This window comes from Ursus americanus, chromosome 21, assembly GCF_024610735.1.
Source record: "Ursus americanus isolate L20-20 chromosome 21, mUrsAme1.1.p, whole genome shotgun sequence".
In the NCBI taxonomy this organism is placed as follows: domain Eukaryota; kingdom Metazoa; phylum Chordata; class Mammalia; order Carnivora; family Ursidae; genus Ursus; species Ursus americanus.
The window spans coordinates 47881682-47906148 of NC_142147.1; the positions used below are offsets into that span (position 1 = coordinate 47881682).

Consider the following 24467-nt stretch of genomic DNA (forward strand, 5'->3'; position numbering starts at 1 on the left):
TGGCTCTGAGGGTGCCGAACTGCGCTGTAGTCTGGGCCCTGAACCACGGACCAGCTGCGCCCTCTGCTGGAAGCGTCCCGTAGTGCAGCGACCTGGGTGCTGCAGGAGTTTGGAAAAGCCTTGCGTTGAACCGAATTCTGTGATGCGAGAATCCTGTGCGCCCAGCTTTGGCCAGTTTACGTTTCTAAGACTTGGTTCATTCCGTCAACCACTCAGCAAATTCTTCCTGAGCACGTACTTTGCACCAGGCTGTGTTCTAGTGCTAAAGATACGGTGCTGGCAATACAGAGCCCTATCCGTACGTTAACTCATTCAATCCTCGCAGCTGTTGACCATCCCCATTTTACAGATTCAGGATTGGCACACAGAGAAGTTACTTGCCCAAGGCCTTCACAGCCAGTAAGTGCTGAAATCAACTTCAAACCCAGAGCCCAATTTTTAGCCACTATAATTACCTCGCCAATAATGTGATGAAACATCATAACATGACCGCATTACACAAAATAATTTTAGACCCTGAAAAGTTTTGTGAACAAGATCAAGCAAGGGAGCGCAGCAGTGTTTTGGTGAGACAGTGTAATTTAGAAGAGGCAGTCGGGGAGGGCCTCTCGGAGGAAGCGGCGTTTGAGAAGCTCCCAGACTAATGGATGGGATCTGTGGGAAGAGAGGTCGAGGCAGGGGGCACAGCCAAAGGAAAGGCCGGGCGGCAGGCGCTGCAAGAAAGCCGTCGGTCTGGGATCCAAACTTTCCAAGATTCCAGCCGTGCTGAAACGCGGCTTTCCAGACGCCAGCGGTCTGGAATCGTGCTCGGATTCGACGGGCCCACGGGTTCGGCCGCGGCTGTTCTGCTCTTGCCTAAGGGCCGGAGCAGCTGGGCTCCATTGGAGCCGGGCGGTGGGCGGGGTCGGCCTCACCTGCGGGGGCGGGGCTCCGGCCGCCCCGCCCCTCGGAGGAGCCGCCCTAGGCCCGAGACCCGGGGCGCTGCTGGGAGTGGCGGGGCGTGCGCGGTGTGCTGGACGCGGCCGGGCGCATCGCGGCGGAGTGGGTCCCAGAGCCGCCCGCGCTCAGGTGAGCCCCCGGGTGCCGGGCGGGAGTCCCGGGGACCGCGAGGATGGGGGCGGGGGCGGAGGGTGAGGGCTGGGCCCGGCGCACCCTTGGGCCCGCTGGCTTGGCGACGGCGACGGGCCTTGGGCCCCTGGGAGTCCCCTGCCCCTCCCTGGGGCTCCCACCACCCCGGGCCCGGAGGCCCAGCTGGGGCCGCGCCCCCTCCCCCGTGCGCAGGTAAACAGGAGAGAAGACGGGGCGGGGCCTGGGGGAAGGGAGGGGGCCCTTGTGACGGCCAGGAGAGGGAAGCGCGGGTGCGCGGGGCTGGGCTGGGCGGGGCCGGCGGGCCAGGGGTAAGGTGTGTGGTTTCGGGGGGCTGGCCGTGTTGGGGACCTCCTGCCTGCTGGTGTGGGCGTGGAGATGGTGCGTGCGAGAGACGGTGTAGGAAGCTCAGGTGTGTGCGATGGTGGGCAAGGCTCAGGTGTGTGTGCGAGAGTGTCAGGCGGTGGGTGCGGGTGAGAAAGGGAGATGGACGGTCCGTGGCAGCCTGCGCGGGCGCAGAGGGGCCGTGGGAATGGTGTGGCACTGTTTCAGAGACATGAACACGTGGGCCACCTCTGACGGTGTGTGCAATGCTGGGGGTGGGGGCTGTGTGGCTGGGGGGAGTTGAACTGTTTATAGGATGAGGCGCGTGACCCGGAGCTTGCGAGGCTGGGGCAGGCTGCCCGCCTGTAAGGTGCTGCCGGGCGGTGGGCGGTGTGGGACCGGCATGGGTGGGTCGGGCGCCCCTGTGATGAACACTGTCAGCTGTGTGGTTGTGCGCGTGTGAAGGGGAGTTTGTTGTTCACGGGATGGGTGTGGGCAAAATCGTGTGAAAAACGGAGCAGTCAGAAAGACTGTCCATGAACTTGCGTGATCGTGACTTTGTGGGGCTCGTGTGTGACACTAAGTACGGTGTGATATGCACACACATACCTGTATAGTGAGAGAGATTGGTGTCCGCGCCCACCTATACGCAGACTGATGGCAAGTGAGAGCCTGCGGAGTATGAAATCCGCGGATTATGTGCCGTCCCTACTGCGTCTCCGTGTGTATGATTGTGAGTATGTGAGGGGGCACCCAAACCCCTGGGCTGCTTCTGGTGGACTAGAGGGGACGGGCAGAAACGGTGGATCACCTCCGTGGGTCTCCACAGCCGCCTGTGCCTGCCGCGGGCACGCACTTGGGACAGCGCGCTGGGTCTGAGTGCAGGAATCGATGGTATGTTCACATTTGCAGCTCTGTGTATGTGCGTGCGCGCTGCGGGCAGGGGTGTGAATCCCTGGCTGGCCCGGCAAGCTGTTGGAGGAAGTGGGGAAGAAGGAAACAGGTCCACAGTGACTCCCAGGAGCAAGTGTGTGTGCGTGTGCGCACGTGCACGCCTGGAGGAGGCACGTAATGGAGGGTTAGCTGCTTGCAGGACAGTGGGAGTGCGGGAGAGGGATGCGTCGTGGGGCTTAGCGTGCGCTTTTATTCCTGAGAGGAAAATAGGCCTGTGTGTTGGGTTGTATTTCCAAGAGGAGAGCGTACATGTGTTATTTCTAAGAGTGTGTGTGTGTGTGTGTGTGTGTGTGTGCGTGCGCGCACGTGCACGTGCGTGTCCCAGTAGTGTGTTGCTTTAGGGTTTTTATGTTTGTTTGTTTTTAAGATTTTATTTATTGGGACACCTGGATGGCTCAATCGGTTAAGCGTCTGCCTTCAGTTCAGGTCATGATCCCAGGGTCCTGGGATCGAGTCCCGCATCGGGCTCCCTGCTTTGGGGCATCTGCTTCTCCCTCTGCCTCTACCTGCCACTCCCTCTGCTTGTGCTCTCTCTCTGACAAATAAATAAAATCTTTTTTTTTTTAAGAAAAGCTTTTATTTATTAGAGAACAAGCCAAGGGACGAGCAGAGGGAGAGGGAGAAACAGACGCCCTGCTGAGCAGGGAGCCTGACGCAGGACTCGATCCCAGGACTCGGGGATCATGACCCGAGCCGAAGGCAGACGCTTAACTGACTGAGCCACCCGCGGACATGTGGGACTGTATTCCGTTTTATTTGTTGGAGGAGACAGAGCGTGTCCAGAGTATGTCGTGTTTCTGGGAGGAGAACGTATATTACATGATATTTTTAAGAAGGGAGTGTGTGTGTGTTGAGTTGTATTCCTGAGAGGGGAGCGTGTGTGTGTGTGTGTGTGTGTGTGTGAGAGAGAGAGAGAGAGCAGGCATGTTTCCGAGAAAGTTTGTATATATCACACTGTGTTTGAAAGAAGAAAGAGCACGTATTTGATTTCTGAGAGGAGAACGCGTGGGTTGAGTTGTGTATTTAGGAAGGGACGGTGTGCGTGTGATGGGGTCTGTTTCTGGGAGGTGTGTGTGTGCTTGTGTGTGTATCGGAGGGCTCCAGGGGCACCACCGGCTGTGTCATTGACTTTGTCACCCACAGACAACCGCATGAAGTGCCCCCCGTGAGACCCCCTCCCATTAGCATCGAGGCCTCAGACTCTGAGCTGTCACAAGGCTAGTGTGACATCCCTGGGCTGTGGCTGCCACACGTGTGTCCCAACATGCCTTGGGCTGGCCGAGCCTGTCTGCACTGGAGGGTGGAGTCCCTGTTCCCTTGGGATCTGTCAGCTCCTCAGGTCCTGGGAGCTGACACATGGGCCCCCGCTCCTGACCCCCCAAACCTAGAGGGCTCCTTTGCTTCCGGCGCCCCAGCCCCTTGGCCCTCTTCTCCTGCCCCACCCCACCCCATCGCCAGTGGTCTGACTGGTTCCCAACAAAAACACCCTAAGAATGAGCTCACGGAGAGGCCGCCGCCTCCACACGCCCTGCCCCCCATGCCCAGCAGAGGCGGGCGCCTCCAGCCCAGGTCACAGGGCCAGAGGTGGTCTGGCCCGGGAATCTGGGGCCCTTGGCGTGGACGGGGCTGGCCAGGTGAGCTGAGGGCAGGTGAGAGGCCACGAGGCCACTGTTTGCCCTCTCTGGGTTAGGTATACGTGGGGTTTTGGAGTTGCCCTCAGGGCAGGACCCGGGGCAGGGGACAGGCAAAGCTGGACTAGAATGTTTCCAGTTGCTGGCTGGCTGGGATGGGTGTGGGACAGGGAGCCGGCAGAGTGAGGAGGACCCGGAGACAGAGGGCCGGCCAGGACAGCTGGACAGGGAGATGGTTGGGAAGGGCTCTGAGGGCTGGAATGGTGTGCAGGCTGATGATTCCCCAATCCCCGCCGCCTCCCCAAGGAGCAGCAATGTCCGTGCAGGTGGCAGCCCCTGGAAGCGCGGGGCTGGGCCCAGAGCGCCTGAGCCCCGAGGAGCTGGTGCGGCAGACGCGACAGGTGGTGCAGGGCTTGGAGGCCCTGCGGGCGGAGCACCATGGCCTGGCCAGGCACCTGGCGGAGGCCCTGGCAGGACAGGGTCTGGTGGCCGGCTTGGAGCTGCTGGAAGAAAAGCAACAGGTGGTGAGCCACGCGCTGGAGGCCATCGAGCTGGGACTGGGGGAGGCCCAGGTATGAGGGGGCCAGCTCTCCCGCTATGGGGGTGAGGCTGGGAGGAGGCCCGGGGATGAGGGAGACAGGTATGCCGTGGGAGGGGGGCAAGCCTGGTGTAGGGGAGGCCTAGGGGCGCCAGGCCTGGGAGGGAGAGGCCCTAGGCTCGAACAGGATCCCTGGGCAGCATTAGAGGGTCTTTGTGTGGGTCAGGCGCCCCTGAACCAATGGCATCCGTCTGTAGAACTCTGGGTCCTGGGGAGACTTTGGGGTCACTTGGGTAGAATAGGAAGTGTCCCTACACATAATTTGCATGCCTGGGTGAGATCAGAGTGTCCCTGGACAGAATTCGGGTGCGCCCCCGGGAGCTTCCGCACATCCTTGGAGTCCCCGGGGAAGGGGCTCTGTAAAATCCGGGGCATCCTGGGTAGAGCGGGGGTGCTCTGGGTTGGGCCTGGGCCCCTGATCCCCGGGCCCCTGCAGGTGCTGCTGGCCCTGTCGGCGCACGTGGGCTCGCTGGAGGCAGAGAAGCAGCGGCTGCGCGCGCAGGCCCGGCGGCTGGCCCAGGAGAACTCGTGGCTGCGGGAGGAGCTCGAGGAGACACAGCGGCGGCTCCGGGCCAGCGAGGAGGCCGTGGCCCAGCTAGAGGAGGAGAAGAACCACCTCGAGTTCCTGGGGCAGCTGCGGCAGTATGACCCGCCCGCCGAGAGCCAGGTGCTGCAGGGGGCATGAGATGTGCCCCCCCCTCCGTCCTTAAATACCCCACAGACCTGCACCCCACCCATGGAGTCCCTTGTGCCCTAGACCCTCCCTCCAAAGAAGCTCTGAACCCTGACTGAGTTCCACAGCCCCCAGACCCACTAGGATTTCCACAGAAGCCCCCCCCCCAGCTTCCACAAAGCCCCCAGATCCTCCCCAAGCCCTCAGGAAACCCCCTGAGGCTCCTGACCACTACCTCCCTCAAACCTCAGAGATCTAGGACCCCAGTCCCTAAAGCAAAACTCCCAGCCCTCTTGACCCCCCCCCCGCTTTCCTGACCCCCCGCAGCGGCCAGAATCCCCCCCTCGCCGAGACAGCCTGGCCTCCCTGTTCCCCAGTGAGGAGGAAGAGAGGAAAGGTAGGTGTGGGGGAGCCCTCAATTGTGGGGCCGCTCAGCCCCGGAGGACGAGAGGCGGAGGCTGGGGAGGGACCGTGAGACCCCGAGGTGGATGTCAGGGCAGGGGAGTGGGAACATGAGGCAAGTGGCTGGGTCAGGGCGGGTGACACCGAGGCTGGAAGCTGCGAAACCCGGCACGGTGGCCACAGCGCCCCCGGCCAGGCAGACCCCTTGTTCACGTCCGATGACCCAGTTAGACGCCTGTGATCCCCATCCCAGAGGCCGGTGTGGGGGCCCGTCGTCCCAGGGGCAGTGGGGCAGCTATAGTTCTGGGGTATCATTTGCTTTTATGGGGAGGGAAGGCTAGGAGGCCGGCAGCGCCCTGATGCCCGTCCGTCGCCCGCAGGCCCCGAGGCAGCGGGAGCAGCAGCGGCTCAGCAGGGGGGCTACGAGATCCCCGCCCGCCTTCGGACCCTGCACAACCTTGTGATCCAGTACGCGGGGCAGGGCCGCTACGAGGTTGCTGTGCCGCTGTGCCGCCAGGCTTTAGAGGACCTGGAGCGGAGCTCAGGCCACTGCCACCCTGACGTGGCCACCATGCTCAACATCCTGGCGCTGGTGTACCGGTGAGCCTGCGGCCGGCCTGGGCCGTTGTTGGGGGGGGGGAGCTGGCGTCCTGCTCTGCCAGCATGGGGCACCTGGATGGGTGGGGCGGGGGGGGTGTTCGACAGGGATCTGGGGGAGCCACTGTGACCCAGACGAGGAGTCAGAAAATGTGGGCCAGAGACCCCAACAGAGCGGGTTAGAGACCTGGGGTGGCTGGAGGCTTGCCAGCAAAGGGAGCCTGTGGCAGATCTTGGAAGGTGGCGGAGACGCAGAAGGTCCCACCTCAGCATGGCTGACCCCCTCCATCCCTGGGCCACCTCACAGGGACCAGAACAAGTACAAGGAGGCCACCGACCTTCTGCACGACGCCCTGCAGATCCGGGAGCAGACGCTGGGCCCCGAGCACCCTGCGGTGAGCGGGGGGCCCAAGCTTGAGGGCGGTGGGGCCGTGCCTGCCCCACCCTGACCTGCGTCCCCGACCCCGCAGGTGGCCGCCACCCTCAACAACCTGGCGGTGCTCTATGGGAAGCGCGGCCGGTACCGGGAGGCGGAGCCCCTGTGCCAGCGCGCCCTGGAGATCCGCGAGAAGGTACCGACCCCTGCCCGGCCCCGCGGGGCCCCTTGCCCACGGGCCCTTCCTGCTTGATCCTGATGTGCTCGATTCAGTGGCTCTCGCCTGGTAACCCTGACCCTACGATGTCCTCCCCCTCTGATACCATGAGCCCCCAGTTCGAGCCTAGAGGACTCAATCTCATGACAACCTCGACCTTTAGTGAAACTCCACCTGATGGTGACTGATCGTTCTTCTCCATCACCTCGAGTGCCCCCCCAGCCCAGCCCCGCCCTTCCAATCCCACGTGACCACCATGGCCTGGACCTGCTTAATCCCCAGCTCCCGTAACTTCTACCCGCGGCCCGCAACCTCCCATAACACTCCCCTTCGAGCCCGTGAACCTCACCTCAGGACCGGCGTTCCGGCTGCTGCCAGCTCGTGGCTCACCCGTCCTCCCCCCACCCCTAGGTCCTAGGCAGCGACCACCCGGACGTGGCCAAGCAGCTCAACAACCTGGCGCTGCTCTGCCAGAACCAGGGCAAGTTCGAGGAGGTGGAGCGGCACTACGCCCGCGCGCTGGGCATTTACGAGGCCCTGGGGGGGCCCAACGACCCCAACGTGGCCAAGACCAAGAACAACCTGGTGAGGGCGCCGTGGGGCACAGGTACAACACAGGGCCGACTGCCAGGGGTCCCCGGGAGGGCACCCACGGGCTCCAGGGTGGGAGCGCATGGAGGCCAGGAGCCCCCCAAGACCTGGCCTCCGAGCAGGGCCCTGACGGGCGAGATCACTCGGCACAGAGAAGACGTGGAAGCCTCAGGAAACACACAGGTTGGTGGGGCTGGATGGCAGTCGCAGGTATTTATTGAGCTCTAGCCCCTTTCTCAGTCCTTTAGGGAAACAGCTGTTTCTTAAAGGACCTTAGGAGATAGGTGCTCCCGTCGTCCCATTTTGCAAATGAGGAAACTGAGGCACAGAGGTTATGTCACTAGCCCAAGGTAGAGCAGGCACCAGTCACCTGCCCGAGGTCACGAGGTGGGGGGGGGGGGATGTGTGCCTGGGGTGCTCCAGATCTGAGCCACGATTCCCCCCCCCCACCCCGCAGGCCTCGGCCTACCTGAAACAGAACAAGTACCAGCAAGCAGAAGAGCTGTACCGAGAGATCCTGAGCCGCGAGGACCTGCCGGCCCCTCTGGGTGAGCCCCCAGCCCCACCCCGGCCCCCCAGACGACTGCTCCATGTCCCCACTGCACTGTCCCCCTCTGTTCCTAGGAGCCCCCAACCCTGGCACAGCTGGTGATGCAGAACAGGTGAGGAGGGAGGGTGGGCTTCGCTTCGGCTCCTGGGGTGGAGACCGGAGGAGAAGGGGGACTGACTGGTGTCCCGGGCGCCCTCCTCAGACCCTTCGTCGGAGCAGCTCCTTCTCCAAACTCCGTGAGTCCCTAAGGCGTGGAAGCGAGAAGCTGGTCTCCCGTCTCCGAGGCGAGGGGGTGGCAGGGGCAGCCGGGTGAGTGTCCGATCAGGGCAGCCAAGAGCCCCAACGGCTGCAGCTCCTGCAACCCACCCTGCTCCCTGTCCTGTTCCAGAATTTTCCATGGTTCCCATCTTCTCTGCCACACGTACGGTCATATCCAGTGCCAGGCAAGTCTTGCCCAGAGTGGGAAGCGGACACTCGGGGCCTCACCCTGCCACCCTCTCCTTCCAGGATGAAGAGAGCCATGTCACTCAACACGCTGAACATGGATGGTCCAAAGGCTGCTGGGGCCCAGGTGAGGGGGGCCGGGGCACCTAGGACAAGGACGGAGTAGCGGGCCATGCTGGCAGGCCCAGAGGCAAAGGAGGGGTGGGCATGGCCAGGCTGGTGTTGGATGGACCCGAGAACAGGGGAAGGGACAGCTTCTAGTTGGGCTGGAGACGGGGGGGACAGACAAGCCAGCGGGGAGGATGCTGGGGGTGGCCCTGTGGCAGCTGGCCAGCTGGGTCCTGCCCCTTGACCCACCCCTCCCCTGTGTCTGTCCACAGTTCTCCCATCAGCACCTGAACGAGGCCGCGAGGACCCTCAGCACCAGCACCCAGGATCTGGGCCCCCGGTGAAGGTGACAGGACAATGGCTGCAGCTTCTCAGAAGAGTGGGGAAGGGGTGAGGGGCGGCCCCTGAGTTGCTCCCCACCTCTTGGAGGCACCCACTGTATGGGGCTCCCCACTCTCCTGCTGCAATTAAAGGCTGTAGATTTGGAAGCAGGAATGTCTGCCTGACGTTTCCTGTGAGGACCTCACAGCACCTCTGAGTCACTGGGCCCCCGGGCCAGCTGAGGCCCCGCAGTCGCCACACACACTTTAGGGCCCTGTCCCCACCTCAAACTACAGCTGCTGCGCAATCTGCTCTATCCTCCGCAGCGTCTCCTCCGACTCCAGCTGCTCCAGGCTGAGCAAGGACAGGCCCAGCTGGTCTTCCTGGAGGAGGGGGAGAGGAGTCAGCTCCGGGGTGGGGCCAGAGGGCTAGAGCGCCTCCCCACGGGTCCCCAGGGGCCAAGACTTGAAAGCCAGTAGCGACAGGAGGTGGCCTGCCCAGGGGCTACGGAGTGGGATGTTTGACTCTAGAAACCCCCAGCCACTGGGGAACGTACCATCCCTGGAGCAGAAGCCAGGCCTGAGGGCGGGAGATGGCGGCCAGCCAGTTTCCCAGATCGAGAAGGACGGGCTGTGGTGTGTGGGACAGGCTGGGGTTGGGGCCTGGGACCTTGGCCGAGCAGCGTAGCCCGGGAGCGTGAAGGAAGTCAGGACAGGCCCCCTCAGGCTCACCCGGTGGAAGGGCTGCGCCATCTGCCGCAGGAAGTACTTGGCGACCTGGACCCCCTCCTCCACCGTCAGGTTGAGGTTGGCGTCCGTGAGGTGCTCCTGGATCCAGCGGGGCAGTTTGCCACGCTTGTCGGCCCGGGCAAACCGCTGTCACAGGCGGGCGAGGGAGAGGAGGGAGACATCAGGCCCCCGGCGGGGGAGCCCGGGCCTCCTTCCCCCTGTGGAAAAGGGGCTGGGGGCAACAGCCCGGGAGGTGGCAGCCCCTGCAGCTCACCTTATCAGCGAAGACCATGAGGCCGTAGTCCGTCTTGCCCCGGATGGCCCGCCCCACACACTGGGCCGCGTGGCGCATGGCGTCGAAGGTGAGAAAGTCGTTCTCTCGGATCTGGAACTGGTCCCGCAGGTACTCCAGCCGCGCCTGCCCGCGAGAAGAGGGCGGAGCGGTCCCTCCTGCCGCTCCTGCCCACCCCAGTCCCCGGGGAAGGGCCCCAGAGGCCCGACCGAGCCCCCCTCCCCCCCCCCCGCCCCGTGCTGCTCACCTTGAGAATGCGGCTCTGGGTGTAGACGTAGGGGACGCCGAACATGATGACCGCGCGCCCGTAGTGGTGCACTGGGGGGGCGAGCACAGGCCGGGGCTGGAGCGGCTGAGCTTGCGGGGCTGGGGGGGGGGGGCTAGGGGGACAGGAACAGCCAGAGGCCCCTGCAGGCACCCGGGGAGGGGGAGAGCCTAGTCCACTCACCGAAGTCGATTCCCTCGGACACTTTTCCGCGGGCCACTGACAGCAGGATGGCTCCACGGCCATTCTCACAGGCCTGGGGAGGGGAGGCCAAGACAGGAGACAGGTCCCCTCAGAGCTGCCTCCTCCGGGCCCCCTGCGCACAGTCTCCTGGCAGCCCCACCCCCCTGCCCACCTCCTGGTACTTCTCCAGGGCGACACTGGTCTCGGCCCCATCCTGCGTCTCAATGAAGAGCAGCTTATTCCTCTGGATGTTTTCGAGAATGCCCTAGGGAAGGACAGCAGACGGCTCAGGCTGGGGGCTGGCAGACGGTGGCGTAAGGGCACAAGCATCCTGGCCCCGGCCAGCTCTGCCCCGATTCCCGTGCAGCCAACTTCTCTCCCTGGGCCCCGGCGGGCCAGCAGAGACTCGGGACGGAGCAGGGGTGCCGGCCGCCCTCGCTCCTGGTGCGAAGCTCTGTGATTCCAGGCACAGAACCCATCCCCACACCCCATCTTTCGGGCAAGTGGGGCAGGCATATGGCCCAAGAGGGCCAATTGGGACACTCCACCCCCAGCGGGTGCTTAGCGGAGGGGCTGATATAGGCCAGGCGGAGCCGGGCCGAGGCTGCCCAGAGATTTCCAGGACACTGCACTAGCCCTGGGATAGCGATCAAGGACAGACGCAGAGACAGACTGGTGCGACAGCACAGAGGGTCCAGAAACACGCCCCCACACAGATGGCTCACCCGTACCATTCAGGGGGGAGAGCGCTTTCCAGAGAATGGGGCTGCAGCCACCGGAGCGCCACAGGGGGAGAAAAAGCACCTTGACCCTGACCTTACACCACACACAACGATGTGAGGCATCTCACAGACCCAGATGTGAAAGCTAACACTACGAGGCTTCTAGAAGAAACAGGAGGTGATCTTCAGGACCTTGGGGTAGGCAAAGCTTCCTGAAATAGGACACGCACAAGACTCAGGATGTGGACTTGGGTGGCCAGCAGCCACCTTTCCCACGGTGTGGAAGGCGCCCATCTGAGGACAAGACCAAGGCTCCCCCTCCCCCACCCCCGGAGCGTGGATCAGCCAAGTTCTCTCCTCTCCCCCTAAAGAAGCGCCTGCTTCCACTACTCGAGAGCTGGGCCACGGTGCACGAGAAGCAGAGCGGTCACAGCGGCCCCCTCCCCACCCCCCATCCTGCCGGCCACCCAGGGCCCAGCGGTGGTGAGTCCCACTTCCAGAACACCCCATGACCTCACCCATGCACCGTCCTGCAGGGGCTCTTGAGTTTTTAACCTGGATGTGGGGGGGAGGGAGTGCCTAGGGTATATGCCGTTTAGTCTTCGAACTGCGTGTTTTATGCACTGTCCCGTCACCTATGATACACGTCACCACTTAAAACACGAGAAAGAAGAAGCCAACACACAGAGGAAGAGAGCCGAGAGCTGAGGCGAGCGGGGCCTTCCCGGGGAGCTGGCGGCTGGGCGTACCTGCTCGTACCAGGAGGCCACGGTGCTCTCCATGTACTGGTAGCTGGTGAAGAAGGCCACGATGCCGTCGGGGACCACGGCCGACATCTCCAGCAGCAGGTTGCCATAGTTCCGGATCACCGCTGGGGGGGCGGGGTCAGAGGTCACGGTGCTCGGGTCCTGCTCCCCACTCCCTTGTCAGCACTTTCCTATCTGATGACCCATCTTGAACTCGGGGTTCCTAGAAATCCCACTGAGGCCACCTGCAGGGCTGTTCACACACACTCCACTTCCGCTTCCGGGGCCCTGGGAGGACTGCACCCCTACCCCTGGAGTTAAGTGTGGCCATGGGACTTGCGCTGGCCCATGAAGTGAGTGCAGAGTGGCCGTGGGCCACTGCCGGGTGAACGCCTTTACAAGGCACAGCACCGTTAGCAGGATCCTGCCTGTCACCCCTCACCAGCGCAGTGCCCTGTCCAGTGGGGAAGGTTCCCAGGGTGAGGAGACCGGGACAGCCCCCAAACCCACAATGGCACATGCTGTGAGCAAGAAGCAAGCTGTGTGTTAAGCCACTTTGATCTGCAGCCTGACCTAGCCCGCTGCTCCGCCCGCCCTCTCAGAGCCCAAGCAAGCCACCCCCAGGAGCAGCATACCGATATCCTCCCGGGTCTCGAATTTGGAGCTGATGGCCACCTGGTCGTTGCCACGACCAATGATCTGCAGAGAGCAAGAGACGTCACGATCAGCCAACAGCAGCAACCCCGTGTGTTAGCCGCCGGCTGGTGCCGGGCTCGGGTTTTTATAGACACGAGGTCATTGAGCGAACCCTCGGCTCCCCTGTTATCTGCACTGTGCGGATGAATGACCTCAGGCCTGGAGAAGGGGAGCTGCCTGCCCCAGGTCACGCAGCCAATCCACAGCAGCGGCAGAAGAGAAGCCGAGTCTGTCCACGCTGCGGACCGGCAAGTACATCCTACCGGCCCCAGCCTGCGGGCAGGCAGCTCCAGGAGAGAGGTCTCACCACGCCCTCGACAGCCACCAGCCACGGCGCACCCCTCCCCCGGCCACCCCACCAACCACGACGAAGGACGTGGCCATCGCCAGTCCACAACCCCTGAAGGGGATCCCAAAGCCAAGAAACGCCAGGAACTCCAGATACTTAACCCTGGCGCCGACCCCTGCGGTAGCCAAACCCACACTCACCTGAGTCTGTCCGCAGCCCTGACCTGCCTCCCTTAGTCTCACGGCCCAAACAGGCTCCTGCCCAACTAGGACTTTCACTGGCGGGAGCCGCCCCGACCCCGCTGGGGTTTCGCATACCGCACAGCACGTGCTTTGTTTTTCAAGTCTGGAAAATTCTCAATTCTAAAACACATCTGGCCCAAGGGATTCAAGTAAGGGACTAAGGGCCTCCGGTATGATGCCTGTTTTACAAAGGAGACCGAGGCAGAGCAGAAGGGTCATCCTCAAGGTCACGGCCAAGACGCTGACGGAATGCTGACCTCTGCCAGGCCCTGGGCCACGTAAGCGTTTCATTCACGCTACCGCACTACCCCTTCAACCAACCTGGGAGGTCAGGGCGGATGCAATCCCATTTCACAGATTAGGGGCATCAAGCCCCGATCTGTCTGAATCCAGAGTCTGTGCTCTCAGCTGTACAACTCTCCTGCCTGAACAGCAGCGGCAACGGAGGGAGGAAAGGCGGCCCACCTCCCCTGGCCCAGCACCCACCCTCTCCCACGCACCATGGGGCAGAGGCAGACCCGGGCCAGCGTCATGGTGAAGGTTGCCATGGTGACAGGGTGGAAGTCCAGAATCTTGGGGTAGATGTCCAGTGGGGACAGCGTCTGCACAGGGACAGCGGGAGGGATCTTAGCAGAAGGGCAGAAACCAGGAGCCCCACGGTGGAGGGCTGGGGGCGGAGCTGGGTGCTCACCCCAGATGTGATGATGACAGACTGGAAGCGCTCGAACACGGGTTTGATGGCCAGCGAGGCGTCCATGCAGCTGTAGCAAGCAGACGAGGGTGGTGAGGACCACGCAGGGGCCCCCGGGGTCTGTTCACGCCCCCTCACTGGGGTCAGGTCTCACCTGAAGTGCAGGATGGGGTTGGCAATGGTGGGGGTCCTGTCATCAAAGGGCTCGATGATGATGGTGAAACCTGCAAGCCGGTGAGATTCCAGGTCACCACCCAGTCACTCTCTCCTGCCCCATTAGTGACTGGGACCAGCCACCAGTTCCTCAAGCTTAAAACCCAGGCATCGGGAGTCCAAAGTACACCCCAACCTGCCTGCTTCTCCCAGGGCCGACACCCACTCAGGGAGCAACATGAGCAGGGGGCACCAAAGGTTCACTCCTCAGACTCTCCCAGGGCTGCAAGAACCCACGACGCCACTCAAGCCCAAGCCTGGAGCCTTCCCCCATGATCCTTGTATCTAAACCATCAGGCGGGTCAGCTCTCCCTCCAAAGCCTATGTGCAATCTGACCACTCTCCCTACCCCCTCCCCCACTATCACCTCTAGCCTGGACTATTGCAGTCACCTCCCTGGGCTTCCAGCTCCCACCCCAGCTCCCTTCCCAGCAGCCGAGGGACCCTGTGAAATCCTGAGTCAGGTCACATCCCTGCCCTGCTCAGAAGCCCTGCACAGCTCTCCAGGCCCCTTCTAGAGTCCAAAATTGCCTGTGAGACCCTGCCACACTAACCCCATTTCCTCCTGGCTCACAGGCCACCTCCTGCCTAACTTTCAAAAACCACCAGGCTCACTCCACCCCAGGGCCTTTGCACTTGCTGGCCCCACAGCCTGAAAACCTTCCCAAGGCAGCCGGTTCCATTTGGTCATTTGGAACTCAGCTCAAATGTCAGCACCTCAGGCCTTCCTTGGCCACTGCAGGCATGCCCTAACATGGCAACATTTTTCTCGTGAAAACTATCCCTTTCTGGAATTATCTTCCTTATTTGTTTGAGTCTTTGCTACCTGTCTTCCCCCCTGCAATGTAGGTTCCAGGAGATCAGGAATGAGGTCCCTCTTGGTTCCTGCCACTTTCTCAGTGTTAGGCCTGGCCCGTTTTTTGAAAAAATGGCTGAATGAATGAATTCACATATTCAATTTCACTTAATTAAAAAAAATAATCAAGTCGTCTGTGCCCAGCCCTATACTGGAGACACAGTGGGAACCAAGACAGCTCCGGCTCTGCCCTCTCAGGGCTCACAGTCTGATGATGGCGATACAGTCCTGTCCTCAGAGACTGACCACTCAGAGTAGACAGGGCTGGGATGGGGAGCCAAGAGGAGGGTGGCTCGACCCAGCCTGGGGGTCAGGGAGGGCTTCCTGGAAGAAGGGACATCTCTAATGAGCCAAGACTAAAGGAGTAGGAGGTAACTGGGGGCTGAGGAATATTGGGACAGATGTTCCAGGTAAAAGAATGTGAGGTGTTGGTGGACGGGGAAGTGGGGAGGAGAGGAGAAAGCCAGTCCCAGAAAGAAGTTGGGGCGGGACAGGGGGATGGACACAGAAAGAAGCTTCTAGTAGGACTCGCTGCTGGCAGGTGCTGGGGTTGGGGGACAGCCTCGCCATCCTCTGGGCTGGTGCAGGGTGTCAGGAGGCCTGACCTGGTTTCCGGGATACAGTAGTAATCCCTGGGGATCAGACTGAGCCCTTGGCCAGCTTAACGCTGAGGAAGGGAAGGGAGTGCTGACCAGTAAAGCCTCAGGAACACTTCCCTTCTCCCTGGCAAGCTGGATACCTGAGCACTGCCTCCCCGCCCCCCACCCAGGCACCGGGCCTCACATCTCTCTCCATCCCCTCCCATCCCGCCCCAGGTCCCTGCCCCTCCCTTGCTCAGAACCTCCCTTGGCTCCCCACTTCCCGGCAGTAGAAGGGCCAACTCCTTACTACACCTTACAGTGCGAGTGACCCCCCCAGAGCTTCTCTGGCCTCGTGCCCCACCCCACTCTGCAGCCAGAGGGAGCCTCCGAACACACAAATCTGAGCACGAGGCCTGGCTAACTCGAGCCCTATCTGTGGTGCCTCCCCGCCCTCGAAGCAAAGCCCGAACTCCTGAGCCCGGCCCTACAAGGTCCTAACGTCCCAGCCCCACAGACAACCCTCTGGACCCTGCGGGGAACCTGAGTCCGGCTGCCGGGGGGCCTGGCAGAGGCAGGAGAAGATGAGCTTACCCTTGGCGTAGGTGCTGACGAGGGTGGCGAAGTTAGCCAGGAGGGTGAGGGGAGAGAAGTCGGCGAGGTCAGCGATCTCCAAGGTGTGCAGGAGGGAGCGGAGGCGCTCAGCACAGAACCTGGTGCAGAGGCCAGACAGGGTCAGGGGGGCGGCAGAGTGCCAACGGGACAGTGACCCCTCTCCGCCTCCATCAGTGTGTGGACACACACGCCTCCCCAGGTGACTGGGTGCTCGGTGAGGACAGAGACTGGGGCCCTTTCAGCCACCCGTGACCCCACCCCACTCTGCAGCTGCACACACCGACCAGTGATCACACGCTCCGTGGTCACATGATCTCACGCAGGTTCGCGGGCAGAAGAGGAGACCCACGACCACACGGAGAACCCCAGTCGCAACCCGAATCCTGCACGGCCACACATACGCTCCCACCTAGAACCGCTCCCACCGTGTCAGTGGCACTTGGCCACCCTGGTGACACATACGGCATCAGAGTCCCACAGACTCACAGAGGACAACCCCACACACCCACGCCCACAAGGCCACCCAGTCACAGACACTGACAGTCAGGCTTGAGGCCGTCACCCCCAAGGGCCAGTCGTGCAGCAGGAGCACCCGGCTTCAGAGCCAGGCGATGGCCAGAGTTTTAGAACCAGCCTCCAAACGCCACTGCTTCAAGTCTGTCTTCTCGATGCCCCCACCCCGGCTAGATCAGGCGCCCCCTGGGGGCTCCCCCACCCCAGCCATGCACACTCAGGGTCGTCCCAGTCTGGGGACCGGTCTGTCTCCCCAGTGGGCCCCAAGCCCCATGACCACAGGGCCAGCACGGTCGTGGTCGCAGAGGCCCCAGCACAGAGCAGGCACTCAGGGAACAGGACTGGCTGCGATCCCGTCTTTGCCCTCACGGGCTTCTCACGAAGAGGGACAGATGACGCCACCCCAAAAAGCAGGGCAGCGAAGCCCTATAGGCCTGACTTCACACAACTCCCAAACCAAGTGCTGTGCGACCCTGGTGACGGCCTGCTGTCTCTAGGCCACACTGTCCCCATCTGCAGCCGGGGGCGCTGTACCGAGATTCCACAAGATACAGAGTGTCAAGTGCTTAGCTCGTCGGTGGCGTTCAAGACAGGGTGAGTTCCTTCTATCACTGCTTTCTCATTTAACCACCACAGAAACCGGAGAGTAAAGGTGAGGACCCCCTACCCATTCAACGGAGGAGGAAACGGAGGTTCAGAGAAGACTCGTGCCTTATCCAGAACAGCAGGACAGTACAAAAGGCCCCGCCCCACTCCCAGGTCCATGCTCTGCTTGTTCTGTGCTGGGAGGACTAACCCACCCCACAACCTGCCTGGTGGGGGTGTTCCTGCCCTCAGGCTTCCGACACAGAGAAACACTGGCAGGAAGAGACAGGGGTCCAGGGGATCCACAGCATTTCTCCCCCCAAATCTCCCCCCCCCCGGGTCTTGTCAGGAGCCCCCCCTCCAGGACCGCTCTCTCCCCTGCCTCCGTGGCCTGAGGTGGAAATTCCTGAGCTCCTACCAGCACCCAGACTGCGACCCTCTGCCCTGCCTGCCCCTCTGCCAGCAGTCCCTCCATCAAGCTCTCTTTGGGTAAGCTCTCGGAGGAAGCCACATGGCACCTGCTGGGTTCCTGCCCAGCACGGGGACCCAGCAGCAGCTCGGAGCAGGCCCTGCAAGTCTGCCTGGTCCCACGACGCGCCGTCATACCCGATCCTCCTGCCCGGACCACGGACTCCCGACACTGGCAATGTGGTGGCCCCAGGAACGGAGGCCGAGGTTCAGGGAGGGCCCAGGGTCTGCCCCACGCCCCCAGGGGGACCCGACCCCCCCCCCCCGGCTGTGTGGGGCCACACCTGAGGGGCTTGCGCTGGATGCACACGCGCTGCGCCAGGCCGCTGAGGAAGGCAGGCGGGCTCTCCTGCACCACATGCTGCACCCGCAGCCGCCACTTGACGTACTCCAGCAGCCGCCGCAGGAAGCCCAGGAAGTGCTCGGCTGTGCGGATGGAGCCGGGTACGGCCTCTGCGGGAGCACGGCGTCAGCCACCGCGGGAGCCGGACGGGCAGCGGGACAGGGAGCAGGACAGGGAGCGGGTGGCACGAGGGAGCCGCGGCTCACCCTGGAGCACCTCGTCGGGAAGCACGGGGTTGGCCAGGTGGGCGTCGGTCTCCCGGGCCGTACTGGCCTCCCGCAGCCCCTCCACCAGGCGACGGTATTCCTCCCGCAGCCGCTGCTCATCCGTCTCCTTGATCCTGCAGGGGCGGGGAGGACGTGTGGGGGCGGGGGGCATGGGAACAGGGCTGCTGGCCCTGGGGTAAGCCAGGCAGAGGACAGGGGGCCCCGGAGAGGCGCAGGGCCAGACGGCAGCGGCAGGGCGGGCACCAGGCGGAGCGCGACGCAGAGCCCGCACCTGAGCACCGTCTTCTGTAAGGTGTCCAGGTTGCCCTGGCAGCGGTCGAGCGTCCGGCGGGTGATGTTCACGCTCATCGAGTCGATGCAGACATTGTCTAGAGAAGAGGGGAGGGGTCCGGGCTCAGTCAGGCCGCTGGAGCGGCCGGCATCACCGTCGCCCCGGCCCTCGCCTCACCGATGTTGTGGGCCTCGTCGAAGACCACGACAGCCTTCCGGGCCAGCTCCTTAGACACCAGCTCTGCAATCTTGGGGTCCAACAGGTAGTGGTAGCTGTAAACCACCACATTGGCGTGCAGGATCTGGGGGCCGAGGAGGGCAGGGTTAGCCCAGCCTACCCCCCACACTGCACCCCCCCCCCGTGTCACGCCCTCCCGGGCCCCAAGAGGCGAGGTAAGGCGTGACAGACACGGGCAGGGGACAGATATAAGCTAACGGACAGACGGACACGCAGGCAGGCAGGCTGCAGCCTGGCTCCCAGCAGCCTCCTCACCGAGTAGCGGGCGAGGAAGTAGGGGCACCAGCCCTGACGCCGCCCCAGGGCCTTCAGGTCGTCCAGGTTGTAGATGCCAGCAGGGAGCGGCACCTGGCGCCCATGGATGTCGAACTCCTGCGGTGAGAGGGTACCTGGGGGTCAGGGAGGCTGCCGGCCGTCGCTGTCTGGCTCTCCCTCCCTCAGCCCGGGCAGCGGGCACCTCGTAGAAGCGGCAGTGGGGCAGGCTGGAGTCCTGCTGGTACTGGGCCCGCACGTATGAGGCCGTGAGGCTGTGGCACTTCCCATCGACGTCCTTCCCAAAGCGCAGGGGCATCACCTGGGGGTGGAAGGGGGCATCTTAGCACCACGAAGCTCGGCCATTCCTCCAACTTGGGGCTCTACTCCTACCAGCCAGGTGGGATACGGGGCGGTCCTGTTCCATCCGGGGTGAGAATGAGGAATTTGGGGGAAGCTTAAACCTCAACTTGTTTCATTATTAAGCAGTTAAGACACCTGGAAACTTAACCACGGGTGGGGGTGTGTGTGTAAGAGTGGTGCGACTCTTAGACGCGTACACTGATCTCGGGGTTGTGAGTTCGAGCCCCACGTCAGGTACAGAAATTACTTAAAAATAATATCTTAAAAAAAAAAAAAAAAAGATACGGAGAACAAATTCACAGTTCCCAGAGGGGAGGGGGTGGGGGTGAAGGGGATCAAAAGGTGCAAACTTCCAGCTACAAAGTCCCAGGGCTGTAACACCCAGCAGGGGGACTCTAGTTCATAATACCATACTGCCTATTTGCAAGCTCCTGAGAGAGATCTTGAAAGTTCTCATTACAAGAAAAGAGAATTTGTAGCTATGTAAAGTGACAGATATTAACTAGATTTACCATGGTGATCATTTTGCAATATATACAAATACCGAATTCATTACACTATACATCTGAACATTATAGGTCAATTTTACCTCCATTAAAAAAAAAAAAATCAAGCCTTGAATAATCTTTAGCATGTAGATTAAGGAGAAGTGCTTTATCTTTACAAAGACTAAAACAGGGCGCCTGGGTGGCTCAGTTAGTTAAGCATCTGCCCTCAGCTCAGGTCGTGATCCAGGGGTCCACCCCCAAAGCCCCACATCGCGCTCCCCGCGCAGCGGAAAATCTGCTTCTCCCTGTCTGACTGCCGCTCTCCCTGCTGTGCTGTCAAATAAATAAAATCTTAAAAAAAAAATTCACAAACACTAAAACACCCAGAACCTTGGCCAGCCTAAGAATCAGAGAAGGTTCTTTAATATATTTCATTTTATTTATTTAAGGAAAAGAGAGAGAGACAGAGCGCCCAAATCTCTGAGGCTGCTGACCCTGCCCTCTCCCTTCCCGTTTCATCAGTTGCCAAGGCCTGTGCTATTTCCAATTATCACCCATCACACCTACCGTTTCTCATATTCCTACAATTAACATTATATAATACATATTCCGTGAGTTACCACATGTAAAGTGCTCAGAACACTGTCTGGGGGTGAGCCCAACAGTTCTGTAACATAATTTAGTAATAACTAATATTCTGGGGCGCCTGGGTGGCTCAGTCGTTAAGCGTCTGCCTTCAGCTCAGGTCACGATCCCGGCGTTCTGGGATCGAGCCCCACATTGGGCTCCCTGCTCAGCAGGAAGCCTGCTTCTCTCTCTCCCACTCCCCCTGCTTGTGTTCCCTCTCTTGCTGCCTCTGTCAAATAAATAAATAAAATCTTAAATAAAAAAAAAACTAAGATTCTACACATCCTATATTATTATATATATTAATATCACAATGATTTGTAACGTTTTAGTATTTTGTACGTGCTAAAAGGGCTATACGCTACATTATCTCACCTCATCTTTAATTATTGAGATATAATGGACATATAATACTATATTAGTTTCAGGTGTACCACATAATGATTTGATACTTGTAAATATTGCAAAATGACCACCACAATAAATCTAATTAAATCCATCACCACACAGTTACAATTTTTCTTTTCTCTTTCTTTTCTGAAGTAAGCTCTACACCCAACGTGGGGCTTGAACTCACGACCTGGAGACGAAGCATCGCACGCTCTACCGACAGAGCCAGCCAGGCACCCCTCTTAGTGACTTTCAAATATATAATACAGTATCATTAATTATAGTCACCACGCTGTCCGTGACATCCTTGTGACCTATTTGTTTTATAACTGGAAGTTTGTACATTTTGACCCCCTTCACCCATCTCACCCACCCTTCTCCCCCCTTGCCCAATCTTATCAACTGTATGAAGCCGGCAATTAATTACCCCCATTTTACAGACAGGAAGACTGAAGCCCCACTATAAAAATCACCTATCCAAGAATATATGACTATTAAGTTTCAAAGCCAGGAAACCTGGCTTGCCAGATTCCAGGAACTGCCTTTTCAACCTCTCTCAGGCTGGGGAGAAGGTGTGTTTGTCTGGACCACCTCATCAGGAGTCAGAATTTGACACGTGAGAAGTCTGCCAAGTGGTCCCTGCCTGTCTCCCTGAGAGCTCTGGTTGGATTTAGGACTCTGGTTGGATGGAAGTCTCCTCAACCCTGAGGCTGGGGGCAAGGGGAGAAATGGGCACGTACCTCGGGATGAATACACAGGTTCTTCCGGGAGCTCAGAGCCAGCCCCAGAAACGGCAGCTTCTCACCTTCCTGCTTTTCATAGAAGGCGAGCAATTTTCGCAGTTCTTCGATCACCTGTTCTCGTCACAAAAGGAGGGGGACTCCAGTGTAAGACCCTGCCCAGCCTGGCCCAGCCCCTTCCCAGTTTCCCCAACACCCCCAAAGCTATGAGGGCACCCACCAGGGGGTCCAACCAGTCCTGCAGGGCTGGGGGAGCCCCTGGATTGGCCCTGGCTCACCTTCTCGATCTCAGGCACAGTCCTCGAGCAGTAGATGAGTTTAGTCACCTCCAGTGGATACGCCTGCCGGTGACAATGGACTCAGCCCCCACTGGACCCCTTCCCTCTGCCCCCGTCCCCAGGGTCACTTACCCTCTGGTATGCCATGATCAGGGCCAACAGGGACACTGTCTTCCCAGTGCCTGAGGGCATCTCCAGGACTCCATGACCCTGCATGTTGAGACGAGAGAGACAGAACTTCAGGGACACAAACTCTGGGGACACTCCCAAAATGCCATCATCTTGAAAATACCAGGACAAGAGCAGTTAAGTCTAGGCCCCAGAGGCAGTGGGTCTGAACCCCATTTTTGCCACCTCTTTGTTGAGTGGTCTTAGGCAAGTGCCTTCACCCATCTGGCCTCACTATCCTCATCTCTAAAATGGGCACAGGGGCGCCTCGCTGGCTCAGTCCGAAGAGCATGTGACTCTTGATCTCAGGATTGTGAGTTTGAGCCCCACGCTGGGTGTAGAGATTACTTTAAAAACAAACACAAACTTTAAAAATAAAATAAAATAAAATAAAATAGGCCTAATAAGCACGTCTTCAGATCATGACTGTGAGGACTAATGAGAAACTGAGAGTTAAATATTTAGCATAGTAACTGATATGTAGTGACCCGTTTTTTCTTTTGATTTAGGAAACACTTCCACAGCACTCACTCTGTGCCTGGCACCCCTTCGAAGTGTCTACCCACATCGGGGTTTCTCAACCTAGGCTCCCGACACTTGGGGGGTCTGCCCTGTGCACTGCAGGGTGTTTAGCAGGGCCCATGGCCTCTACCTACCAGATGCCAGGAGCACCCCCACGCCACTGGTATGACAACCAGGAATGTCTCCGGACACTGCCTCGAGGGGGTCAAAAGTATCCCCAGTTAAGAACTGCTGCCTTACTTACCGAATTAACTCACATAACCTTCACGTGAACCTCTGAGGGTAGGCAATCGTACTAAGCCCATTTTACAGAGGTGAAAACTGAAACGGGGAGAGTAAGGGATTGGCCCAAGTGCACACAGCTGTGGGTCTAGGATTCCAACCCGGAGAGCCGGCTCCAAAGCCGCTCCAAAGCCGCGCTGCCTTTGATAAACGTTAGGTGCTGCTGTTAGGAACTATTCTTTTAGGTAACAGGTTTGGGAGTGCTGGCTGCCCAAGAACCTCACATTCCTAAAACATCGAGGTCCAGCGATCTCCGCTCTGAGACACGCGGGCTGCAGTGCACCTGTTAGGTGGGAAGCGGCGGCCGGGCCCACGCACCTTGGCGTCCAGCGTGCGCTTGAGCTCCAGCATGTAGGAGAACTGCTCCGGGTAGATGTAGTCGTAAGGGAAGTAGACCAGCAGCCCGTCCACGTTGAGCCTGGCGGCAGGGGGCGGCCGGGTCAGTCCCCCGCCCCCGCAGCCCCTCTCCAGCCCCCACACTCCCCGGCCCTACGGCCGAGAGGGGTTACCTGCCGGCGCCGGGGCCCCCGGGGCGCCCCCAAGTTCCCCAGGAGCCTCGGGTCCCTTCGGCATCTTCTCGCTGACCACCCCCGCGGGTTCCCCGCGGCTCTCCTCACCCCACTCCTCCAGCACCCCCTCGCCCCGCCGAGGCCCCGGGTGCGCCCACTGGTCCCCCCATCCTTTAGACCCCGCCCCCACCCCCAAGTCCGCTCGCGAGCAGCTAACTCGGGACCCCCTCTCACTTCATGGCGCCGGCCGTGGCGAGAAGCGGCGTCGGCCCGCCTCCCTCATAAATATTCAGAGAGCCAGATCCGTGGGGAGTCCTCGAGGTGCCGCTCCACCTTTCTGACGACTCCATTGGCTGATCCCGCCCGTCACTCTACTGGGCGGGGGACAATGCGCGTGCGCACGGCAGTGCGGGGGGGCGGGCTCCCGGGAGAGGCGGTGCCGGAGGCGTTGCTGAGGATCGCAGAGTACCAAGAACAACACATGGAGGAAGAGAACCGAGATAATCGATCCCTTTCATTAGGATTTGGTCTTCCCGCATCTGCCCAGATAGATCATCTAGCAGCGAATAGAGTCTAAAGGAACTGACAAGGAAATTGAGGACCCTTACGGAGCCCACGAGTTAGGAATGGCTTCGTCGCACCAGACTAACCTGCACCTATAAAATACCTGCTGTGTCCTAAACTTCTCTGGGATAAATAACGCCTCCCCTTTAGTGAACGCCTACTGTTTGCCAGATATGGTCCTCATCAGGCAGTAATGCAAAAAGCATTGTGGGTTGGAGGCTAAGGGGTGGACTCCGAAACCAGAATGCCTGGGTCTAAATCCTGGCTCCACTGTCATCCAGCTCCGTGACCTTGGTCAAATCAACTTGTCATCCGCAAAGTAGGAACAATTAGATTATCCACAATGTAGGGGCACCTGGCTGGCTCAGTCCATACAGCGCGGGACTCTTGATCTCAGAGTCATGAGCTCAAGCCCCACGTTGGGCATAGAGCTTACATTAAAAAAAAGAAGAAAAATTAAAAACAAATATTCAAAAAAAGATTACGACGTAGATGATGCTTAAATTAGCCTGTATAAAGCATTTAAAACTGGGTTTAGCACAAACTCAGCATTCAGTAGCTAGGAGCTTTTATGCGATTGTTCAACAAATGGTGGGCCTGACCCTGTGCTAGGCCCTGTGAACACAAAGGTGACCAAGACAGCCCCTGTTTG

At 60.2% G+C, this 24467-nt stretch overlaps 2 protein-coding genes across 6 annotated transcripts; one reads left to right on the forward strand and one right to left on the reverse strand.

The window, feature by feature from the left end:
* The first annotated feature begins 955 nt into the window (after nucleotides 1–955).
* On the forward strand, nucleotides 956–8908 carry KLC3 (kinesin light chain 3). Of its 3 annotated transcripts, XM_087870906.1 has the most exons (13): nucleotides 956–1068; nucleotides 4302–4567; nucleotides 5030–5260; nucleotides 5594–5663; nucleotides 6049–6268; nucleotides 6573–6660; nucleotides 6736–6837; nucleotides 7270–7443; nucleotides 7907–7997; nucleotides 8074–8111; nucleotides 8202–8308; nucleotides 8507–8570; nucleotides 8824–8908. In XM_087870906.1, the coding sequence occupies exons 2-13, from the start codon at nucleotides 4310–4312 to the stop codon at nucleotides 8893–8895; spliced, it is 1515 nt and encodes a 504-aa protein (XP_087727032.1). In that variant the 5' UTR covers nucleotides 956–1068; nucleotides 4302–4309; the 3' UTR covers nucleotides 8896–8908. The 3 variants fall into 3 exon arrangements, with proteins under 3 accessions (XP_087727032.1, XP_045666322.1, XP_045666260.1); XM_045810366.2 differs by lacking the exon at nucleotides 956–1068 and having other exon boundaries at nucleotides 1828–4567; XM_045810304.2 differs by lacking the exon at nucleotides 956–1068 and having other exon boundaries at nucleotides 1828–4567; nucleotides 8074–8308.
* On the reverse strand, nucleotides 7634–23596 carry ERCC2 (ERCC excision repair 2, TFIIH core complex helicase subunit). Of its 3 annotated transcripts, XM_045810125.2 has the most exons (24): nucleotides 23486–23596; nucleotides 23061–23160; nucleotides 21903–21980; nucleotides 21771–21833; nucleotides 21493–21606; nucleotides 19090–19206; nucleotides 18888–19004; nucleotides 18573–18696; nucleotides 18396–18492; nucleotides 18104–18237; nucleotides 17839–18007; nucleotides 15968–16086; nucleotides 13881–13950; nucleotides 13727–13796; nucleotides 13536–13637; nucleotides 12444–12507; nucleotides 11812–11933; nucleotides 10513–10605; nucleotides 10341–10413; nucleotides 10140–10210; nucleotides 9875–10018; nucleotides 9604–9747; nucleotides 9157–9255; nucleotides 7634–8589 (listed from the first exon to the last, which is right to left on the reverse strand). In XM_045810125.2, exons 1-23 carry the CDS (start codon nucleotides 23488–23490, stop codon nucleotides 9163–9165), a joined length of 2283 nt encoding a protein of 760 aa, XP_045666081.1. In that variant the 5' UTR covers nucleotides 23491–23596; the 3' UTR covers nucleotides 7634–8589; nucleotides 9157–9162. The 3 variants fall into 3 exon arrangements, with proteins under 3 accessions (XP_045666081.1, XP_045666014.1, XP_045666154.1); XM_045810058.2 differs by having other exon boundaries at nucleotides 7634–9255; XM_045810198.2 differs by lacking the exon at nucleotides 23486–23596 and adding an exon at nucleotides 23252–23363 and having other exon boundaries at nucleotides 7634–9255.
* Nucleotides 23597–24467: the final 871 nt, after the last annotated feature.

What these genes read in the sequence shown, in the direction of transcription:
- ERCC2 (XM_045810125.2), bottom strand. An exon ending in TGATCATGGCATACCAGAGG is followed by an intron (nt 21,834 to 21,902) that starts GTAAGTGACCCT and finishes TGTCACCGGCAG; the next exon opens with GCGTATCCACTGGAGGTGAC. An exon ending in CCCACTGCCGCTTCTACGAG is followed by an intron (nt 19,005 to 19,089) that starts GTGCCCGCTGCC and finishes CTCTCACCGCAG; the next exon opens with GAGTTCGACATCCATGGGCG.
- KLC3 (XM_045810304.2), top strand. Translation starts at nt 4,151, where the DNA reads ATGGGTGTGGGACAGGGAGCCGGCAGAGTGAGGAGGACCCGGAGACAG. An exon ending in ATCCTGGCGCTGGTGTACCG is followed by an intron (nt 6,269 to 6,572) that starts GTGAGCCTGCGG and finishes GCCACCTCACAG; the next exon opens with GGACCAGAACAAGTACAAGG. An exon ending in CCCTGGAGATCCGCGAGAAG is followed by an intron (nt 6,838 to 7,269) that starts GTACCGACCCCT and finishes CCCCACCCCTAG; the next exon opens with GTCCTAGGCAGCGACCACCC.